At 45.3% G+C, this 9747-nt stretch overlaps 1 protein-coding gene across 1 annotated transcript in view; it reads left to right on the top strand.

Moving 5' to 3' along the window:
- The first annotated feature begins 303 nt into the window (after positions 1-303).
- The window catches only part of LOC130490571 (butyrophilin subfamily 1 member A1-like), a 49790-nt gene continuing 40346 nt past the window's right edge, over positions 304-9747 (top strand). The window contains exon 1 of the mRNA XM_056864392.1: positions 304-451. Within this exon, the coding sequence (XP_056720370.1) occupies positions 304-451 (148 nt within the window). The remainder of the gene's footprint in view (positions 452-9747) is intronic.

The following is a 9747-nucleotide window of genomic DNA, read 5'->3' as shown; positions in this document are numbered from 1 at the left end:
AAAACTATGGGTTTGCAAATACTGGCCATGAGGGCTGCCTCATGCACACATTTAGGTGCCTTGATTATCTAACCATGCATTCCTGAGGTGAATGCCTGTGCCGGACATAGGAGGCAATGCAGCGGCTCTGCATTAGGTGGCCGAAACCTCCGCCCGGAGCAAAAAATCAATGCAACCCTCATAGGGTTGCATGGGAGATATGCCACCTAAAAGGTGGCGTATCTCACTGAAAAAAGGGGGCGTTCCCAAGCCATAACAGCTTAGGAGGCCACCTAACGGTGGCCCCACCCCCAGGCTGGCAACATGACGCCCCGGGAACGCCTCCCAGGACGCCGCTGTGGTCTTTGCCGGCATCCGGACACCGGCGGAAGGCTCCATCGGCGGCCCAGCCCAGTGCTGCCACGGCAGTGGCCAGCAACCAACATCCAGGCTGTCACGCCGGCGTTGGGATGTACGCTGCCAGCGCTGTGGGCCCTTGTGCCGACGAAGGTCTTTGCCTGCCTCCAAAAGACTTTCATCCATTATAAATGTATAAATTATTGTCATTAAATAGGTTATGTTTTACATGACATGTTGTGATGGAAGCCTCTCCCTGTAGTGGTGGCTCATTCAAACATGCAAGTCTTCACTGGAAGTTGTGTTATAAACTGCTTAATAAGTAAGTAAATACCAGATGAGATCCAACCAGCTTTTCTACTACTGGCAAAGTCAACAGGAATCACAAACAGGCTATGCTAGGGAGCTGAATGGGCCCTGACCTGGATGGCCCAGGCTAGCCTGATCTTGTCAGATCTCAGAAGCTAAGAAGGGTCAACAACCCTGGTTAGTATTTGGATGGGAGACCACCAAGGAGTACCAGGGTTGCTGTGCAGAGGAAGGCACTGGCAAACCACCTCTGTTAGTCTTTTGCCGTGAAAACCCCAAAAGGGGTCGCCATAAGTTGGCTGTGACTTGACGGCACTTTACACACACACAGGGAGCTGAATGGACAAAAGCCATGTGGAACAAGGGCTAATAAGAAGGAGAACTAGCAAAAAAACCTGGCTGGATCCAACCCATTAATTCAGACATGCCACCAAATAAAATATTCAGCAGCATAGACTGCAGTTTATCACATAATTCATGATTTTATGTTGATAGCAACCCTGGCCACATGTTAACATTGAATACACATATATCCTACATATACAGGTGTATATCTGTTTTTTAAGAGCCAACGCCTGTTCACTTTACAAATGAAACATGAGATTTTACATGCATTTCTAACATGAGAATTACTCAACGCATCTTTAAAGAAAAATCAAATGCACACTATACATAGATCGTACTGTAGCTTGTGAACAGGGCTGGTATGAACACTTTACTTTAGGAAGAGTAATCCAAGGAAATATGGATAAAACCCCCATTTACCCTGAATCCTGGTTAGAACAAAATCCCCCTCTCAAAACTGCCTCTTTCCAACATTTCACCCTACAGAAGATCTCCTTTCCCTCACTTGAGCAATTCCCTCCTTCCTTTTAGTCATACTCCTCATTACACATTACAATGGAAACAATTAAATGGAAGAATTGTTATGTTAATTGCTCATTGTCACAGTGTATATGTTTAACAATGGAAACTGATCAAATCTAGGGGGAAAAACTGATTTCTTTCTTGCCAACACAATGTGGCAGTCACTAAAAATATAACCTAAATATAACTTTCTCTTTACCCAAAGGTCACATGGACTAGATAGTTTACAACACCAATGAGTATCATAATTTAACTGTTAAAATTGCTATATATAACATACTGACTTTGTTTCAGTTAATGACTGAAACAAACTGAAAAGAGAAAAAAACTGGCCTGTGTGCTGACGATAAATATAATTTGCTTTTATAAAATGGGAATGGCAGCAAACAACCATTTTTTTTGTCCACTACAAATCAAAGTTGTCGTGGTCAGTAACAAAGTTTATACTTTTAGGAAGGCTCTTTACAGCAAGAAATGCAGTTCTTTCCCAATAATTAATTTATATTCCCTAAAACCACCAGTGAAATCTAGTATCAAAATATCTCTGTTCTTAAAGCTTATATACAAAACAGAATTCAAGGGGAACCTCCTTTAAGCAAACCCCTGATTCAACATTAACCCAATGTCCAGTTAATGGAAAAATCAACTTAAGTTCTGATTCAGTTAAAACATAATTTCTTACCTCCCCAGAATATTCTGTTATACTCTTTTGCAGCTTCACTTCCCTCTGGGTTCTGGTGGACTTTTGCCCTTTTACAGGAACAGTTTACTACTGATTATATTTGTTCTTTCATTTTGCATTTACTGAATAGAAACAGGTAGGAGTTAACAATATGCTCAGTTGTGCAGTTTATATCCCTTGTTCAAAACTTCTCTTGCGGGCCTCTGCAGAACATTCCAGGGCTTGGTGTCACATAGTGATGGGCAGCTCAGTCCTAAGGGCCATCGCAGTGAAGGCAGCCAGCTGCCGAGGAACAGCAATGCCTCTTGGTCTTTCCCTAAGGTCAGGGACCAGGGGGGCTGCATGGGCTACAACCACACTGGTGTCCCCAGCAAGCACACTGTCACATTCCAAAGAGGTCATAGATGTATGATGGTGGGGCCATGGTGGACAGGGGGAACCAACCAGCCACATGGCAGTAGCCATGGGAAACCAGCTCAGGGGATAGTTAATAAGGGGGACAAGGAGGGGGGCTCAAGCAGTGGTGGGCCATTCTTGTGGTCCCCACTCCCTAAAGACATAGGCCACTGCCCAAACGAATGGAGGCAGCAACATGGTTGGGAAAGGGATCCCATTACCCTTCACATAGTCACCCAAAGAACACCTGCACCCCTAATCCCATGCAGGCCCAGCCCAGTAAATCAACTGCTTGCTGTCTTTGTGAAACTTGATCTTGTTCAAGCATGTCATCAGTTGATTTTTGATGCTGCTGCAGCAAACACCATAAAAGTCATCACAGAGGGGCATTTTGGGTGAAGCACCTCCAATTCAGAATTTCTGTTGCCCCTGGAATTTCCCAACAATTTTTAGAGAGCTTTCTGTCTGGAATTCCTGAGGTTATTCCATACTTTATTGATACCCTGATTATGGGATCAACAGAGGGTTGATCCTACATCGTTTTGACAAATCAGGTCTCTGTATTAAAAATGCAAAACATGAAACTGGAACTTCTAGTGTAACATTCTTGGGCTATCACAGTGATGCTTCAGATAACCGCCCTACAGAAGATAAGGTATGTATAATCCAGGATGCGCCCCTTCCAAATCCTAAAAAGGAGCTTCAGGCGTTTCCTAGGGCTTCTCAAAGTTTACCACATCTTCCTTCCACAAAAGGCAAACATTGCTAAGCCCCTGCATTGCCTATTGATAAAGAGGTGCCTTGGATTTGGACTAGCCAGCATTCTAGAATTTTAAGAATTTTTTGACTTCTAATACTGTGCTTATACATTATGATGAGAAGAAACCACTGATCCTCACTACTGATGCTTCACCTTATTGGTGATGGAGCTGTGCTTAGCCACCAATTGGCAGATGACATAGAGGCACAGATCGCTTACTACTCAAGAACAATGTTATCCACTGAAAGGAACTTTGGTCACTCCTGAACAACAGAAGTTTGGCTGTGGAGCAAGGCACCTATGAGTCAAAAGGCAGAGCCAAAAGACCTAGTAGTGAAGCCAAGTGATAAAAGGGTAAAACCTAGACAAAGTGCAAAGACTAGTAAATGGTCAGAGTCCACAAAAAATGCTGTGTTTGTCTAAGCATAAATATTCCTCTATGGGTTTATAAGTCTCATGCTGCTAAGCAACATGGCAATTACATGATAGCAAGCCAAAGTAATAATCATATCTCTAATTCTGAACAAGGTCACAGAGTGTGACTTAATAGATCCACAAGATGGAACTAGGGACAGATAGGAGGATTTCTCAACAAAACTGAAGTCCTTCAAGACCTCTGCCTTCCCAACTAGCATTATTTCTGTCTTTCCAGGATTTAGTTTCAATCTGTTCACTCTTAGCCATTTAACCACAGCAGCCAGGTGGCAATTTAGGACTAGGAGTGTGCATTCAGATACGTTGAACCGAATGAACGTGCCATTTGACTGGAGCCGGAAAAGCTTTATTAAAAAAAGATGGACATTTTTGGATTTTTTCAGCTTTTTTGAGCTGCTGTCAAAGGGTGCCTTAAAATTTTTTTAATTGATCCAGCATTCTTTCGCTAACCTGAGCACCCAAAAAAATTTAAAATTGGTGGATGGGGGGAAGGAGAGGGTCTTGCTCTTCTCAGTTGTGTGTTTGAATCACTCTTCTATTTTTCTGGTAGCATCAAAAGTTAGCTGCTCAAAGAAATCTGGTTTCGAAAGAAAAGGGGGGAATCTGGGCATTAACATGCACAGAAAGCTTGGGGAGGAGAGGGAAGGCTATACTTTTTCAAATTGAAATGAAAGGAGGAAGCCACAAACTTGAGAATCTCTCCCCCCTTTCTGTATTCTTTTGGATCGAATGCAGAAGGGGGAGATTCTCACATTCCTACTATATTCGATCCAGTGTAAAACAATATAAAAATTAGGGAGGGAAATGGGTGGATGGAGGGGAAGGGAGAGGATTTGAGCAAAATAGTGGGCATGTAAAAGGGAAGGGTGTTTGGTGGGGCAGAGACATAATGACCATTTCAAGAAGTTAGAGTGGTTCCTCCGTGGAACAGGCTTCCTCGAGAGGTGGTAACCTTCCCTGGAGGTTTTTAAGAAGAGGTTAGATGGCCATCTGTCAGCAATGCTGATTCTATAACCTTAGGCATATGATGAGAGGGAAGGCATCTTGTCCATCTTCTGGGCATGTAGTAGGGGTCACTGGGGGTTTGGGGGGAGGTAGTTGTGAATTTCCTGCATTGTGCAGGGGGTTGGACTAGATGACCCTGGTAGTCCTTTCCAACTCTATGATTCTAAGTTTGAACGCTGGAGGACAGCTGGCTTGGACACAGATTTAAAAAAACACCCTGGTAAAAGTGTCGAGGAAAACAACAAAAAGATGTTGGGTAAACGTTTCTGACACCAAATGGTGGGGAAATGTGCAGAAATGAAAAAAATAAAATGTAGCTTTTAACAGCATGAAACTTTGTAAACCATTTGTGTGGAAAAGGCCATAGACAGGAAAGTTATTACCAACATTCCTTCACACTCTATAATAGCCAAGAAACCAAAACAAAGGGAAGGGTATGCAGAAAGGGGATGGGTTAATACTTAAAAGAGGGTGATACTAGCATCTGGGAGCCCCATGTACAAATCCCCATGCTCCTAAGCATGGATGCCAGCTCCAGGTTGGGAAATTCCTGGAGATTTGGGGGGTGGAGCCTGGGGTGGGTGGTATTTGGGGTGGCCACAGACCTCAGTGAAATATAATGCTTTATAGTCCCAAAGCACCCATTTCCTCCAGGTGAACTGACCTCTGTAGTCTGGAGATCAGTAGTATTTCCAAGGAAGTTTGCTGAGTGATCATAGGCACAGTTACTCTATTGCAGCCTAATCTACCTCATTGTGAGGATAAAATGGAGTAGTGGGAAATGATGTTGTAAGCCACTTTTGGAAAAGTGGTACATAGATATCCAAATAAGTGATAGCGGGGATCATTAAAGACAGGGATCACACCTACCCAAAATATTGTCTTTGGGGAGTTAATCATTGGCATCTTCTCCCATGGTAAAAAGTAAAGCACTGTACTTGGGGACCTTGTAGTGAAGGCCCCCACCACAACAGTGGATGTCCCAACGATAAACAAAGTCATTCTCACTTTGCACAATGATGGGTGTACTGCTAATATAGCCAGTTTCTTATGCGTATGTGGGGGGGGGGGTGTTCCTAAGTGGGAAAGGGAGTTGTTCTTTGTAATCAAAAATGCTTCTATGTAAACTCATCAGACACATATGGCATCCTTAGTGGAAAACATAAATAATAATTAAGTAACTGTGCCCAGGTTGATTAATGTGTAACCTGTTATCGCTCCTTTCATTTTTTTCTGGTTAAAGTTCAGTAGTTGATTTGTTTTCTCCTACACAATTTCAAATGACACTTTAAGTCTTCAGACCAGGATACAAATACTAAATGCAGTTCTCTTTTTAGTAGCTTACTACGCCGTTGTGGTTATTCCAAAATTTCAGGAAACGGTAAGTTCTTCCTTATTATTTTTTAATATCAAAAGTGGGTGAAATCATATTATAAAATGGAGTGAGCGTGTTTGTATGCATGCACATAATTCTGAGCATTGTTGGCAGTTTTGTTCATCAAAGAATCATTGAGCGCTGCTGCCTCAGCTCTTCAGAGGCTGGTAAGGATGGGCAGCCATGGTGGGACTCACAGCAGTGGTGGCTCCTTCTTCCCCGCCTGCAGCACCAACACTGCCAGCTCCCCACCCACACTGCAGCAGAGTCTGGTGAGGAGACACTAGGCTGACAGGGGAGATTCTGTGAAAGAACGGAGAGGTTTGTTTAAGGGATTAACCCCCACCGAATTCAGAAAATTTTTAGATTTTTCTGCAGACCAGTGGTTTGCAGGAAATTCTTCCTTCTCTCCACCTGCTCCCCTCCCGATTCACAGATTTAAGTACCTGTAGATGGGGCCAGGTTATGAATTAGAGATATTGATCATGTTAATGGTGTATGACAGGGATGGGGAACCTCAGGCCCGGGGGCCGGATCCGGCCCTCGAGATAATTTTCCCTGGCCCTCGAGCCGATTCCGGGAGCTCCAGGGCCCTGCCACTCGAGCTCTCCCTATTAGGCTCTCCCCTCGGCACTTCGGGCATTGTTGGCAGGCAGGCACGTGTGTAAAATTGATGCTGATTGGGTAATTGTTGGGACGTTTGTCCCAACTCTCCCCACTTCCTGCTCCTGGAGAGATACACAACTTCCCCCCAAAACCTGCGCCTGGCCGGAAGCCCCCCTCCCCTTTCTCTCACCAGCTGTTTTCAGGTGAGTGGGTGGCGTGCCGTGCCCTCCCTTCACTCTCCAGCTTGAAACTGCTTGGCCGCCTGGAACTTGTGTCACCATCTCCCCCTCGCCTGCCTGCCACTGGCCGCACCCTCCGCCGGCTCAGTGGGCTCTCCCCTCGCTCTCCCCTGGGCCGAGGCCAACAAGAAAAGTGGGCTCTCCAGCCATTCCACCCTGAAACCTTCCTCCCCCCCAAGCTTGCCTGTGACCCATGTGGTGGGGCGATCCCCCGCAGCTTGAAGCTGCTTGAGCGCCCGGAGCTCGTTCCACCATCTCCCCCTCGCCTGGCTACTGTTGGCTTCTCCCTTCCCTCGCTCACCCCTGTATATGTGTGTGTGGAAGTGGGGCATTCCCCCAATCGCCGGGCCACTAGCATGGCCCGGTGAGGACATGTGTGAAAGTATGGAAAGGGGGGGAGCCGAAAAGCTTCCCCCAATCGCGTGTGTGTGTGGAGTGGGGGGGGAGCCGAGAAGGTTTCCCCGCCGGGCCGCTATGTGAAAGTGGGGAGGGGGAGAAGCTGAGAGAAGGCTTCCCCAATGGTGTGTGTGTGTGTTTGAAAATGGGGAAGGGTTGGGAAGCGTGTGTGAGTGAGTGCGTGTATGAAAGTGGAGAGGGGGGAGAAGCTGAGAAGGCTTCCCCCAATGGCGTGTTTGTGTGTGAAAGTGGGGAGGGGGGGAAGCGTGTGTGAAAGTGGGGAGGGGAGAGAAGCCAAGAAGGCTTCACCCAATCGCGTGTGTTCATGTGTGTGTGTGGGGGGGAAGCCTCCCTCCCTTCTTTCCTTTCCTTCCTTCCCTCTCTCCCTCCTCTGCATAGCCTCTCCTAGAGTTGCCAACCTCCAGGTGGTGGCTGGAGACCTGGCAACCCTAGCCTCCCCCCCCCCGCCGCCAGGAGATCTACACCTGGTATGGCCCCTGAATGATGTTATAAATGGGCAAATGGCCCTTGGCAGGAAAAAGGTTCCCCACCCCTGGTGTATGACAAATTAGATCAAAATCAGAAGGGAAATTTTTTATATGAACAAGTTACACACACACCCAAGACTTACCTAAGACCTTCCTCACGTTTTCTCTTTTTTGCCTCATATTTCAGGTAACCTTTCCTCACATACTTCACACTGAATAATTGCCTTGAGGATATTGGCTGTAATACTTTTCCTAGCTCTTGCAAGCAATATGTTCAGCTGCTGCTGCCCCTCTGGAAAAAGTAGGTACAGTAAAGTTTTTTTAAAAAACTTTATAGTTTAGACTAGAGTGTCACACATTTGCCATTTTGTGGCACAGTACTCAAAACTACGAACACCACACTGTTAGCTAAAGGCCTGGTTACGTGTGTGCACTGTAAGCCTTTGATGCACTACAAAGGGGGCAATATTCATCTACTAGGGGCTCAGCCCCTGCTCAATACTCTTGTCAACCCTGTAGTTCATTGTAATGGTAGTTTCAATGGTGAATGAACACTTCTGCCTCCTGCTAAAAGAGTTGTAGAAATAACTGAAAAAGTAACAGCAAGAATGATAGCTTTTTGTGGGTGAGGGGTAATAAAATTAGATTTATAACAAAGGTCATAATCTCACAACATGAAGGCACTCAGGCACTTTCCATTTGTCATGGCATTGGAACTCCAAGCCAGCTGGGTCTTTGATTTATAATTACCCCATACTTATTATTACCCCACACAAGTCCTTTACATAATATCTAGCGTTCAGTTAATTTGTCATTTTAGCCTGTGCAGGCTGAAATATTACAGTGTGTCCTGACCCTTGGATTGACAATGACACTATCACACAATTTCCTCCTGTAACAGTGCCATTGATCACTAAGTGTAGGCATGCTTTTCATGGAGTCCACAGATGTTATTCTGAAACTAGTTCTTTATTTTTCAACCAAGTGTAATATCTTTTTTTTCAGAAAAATCAAAAGCAAACTATGGTAAGCGATTTTCTTATGGCCTTTTCCAGTGTCATTTCATTTTATAAAAAAGGGTTGGCAAAATCTGGTGGGGGGACCATTTTAATTTTGGCAAATAGTTTGGGTTGAAATAGTTTTGATGTTGAGAAAGGTGGCCACACTCCCAGACTGACCTCCAACTTTGTAGTAGGGTTACCAGCCTCCTGATGGGCTAGGGTTGCTAGCCTCCAGGTGGTTGCTGGAGATCTCCCACGAGTACAACAGATCTCCAAGCAAGATAAATCAATTCACCTGGAGAAAATGGCTGCTTTGGCAATTGGACTCTATGGCATTGAGGTCCCTCCCCTCTCCAAACCCCGCCCTCCTCTGGCTCCACCCCCAAAATCTCCAGGTATTTCCCAACCCAGAGCTGGCAACCCTAAGGTGGGGGCTGGAGATCTCCCAGGATTACAACTCATCTCCAGATGACAGAAATTAGTTCCCCTGGAGAAAATGGCAGCTTCAAAGGGTGGGTTCTGTATGGCATTATACCTTGCTGAGGTCCGTCCCCTTTCCAAATCCAACTCTTGCCAAGCTTCATCCCTCCATATCTACAGGTTTTTCCCAAGCAGGAGTTGGCAACCTACTTGCTAGGCAAGGCCACTGCACAAGCTTTGGAATTCTGGGATCAGCATTTTTGGTTGCTGGTTTTTCAACCAAATGTATTTTTTTCCAGGTGAACAAAAAGCCAAAATAGGTAAGTGAGCTTCTTCTGGCCTTTTCCAGTGTCATTTATTAAAAATTAGGGGTTCTTCTAAGACTGTCAACCAGCAAGTGGGGCCTAGAGATCTCCAGACATTAAAAACAGT

The sequence above is a fragment of the Euleptes europaea genome, chromosome 18 (assembly GCF_029931775.1).
Source record: "Euleptes europaea isolate rEulEur1 chromosome 18, rEulEur1.hap1, whole genome shotgun sequence".
NCBI classification, from domain to species: domain Eukaryota; kingdom Metazoa; phylum Chordata; class Lepidosauria; order Squamata; family Sphaerodactylidae; genus Euleptes; species Euleptes europaea.
This window is presented reverse-complemented; position numbering and strand designations above follow the sequence as displayed.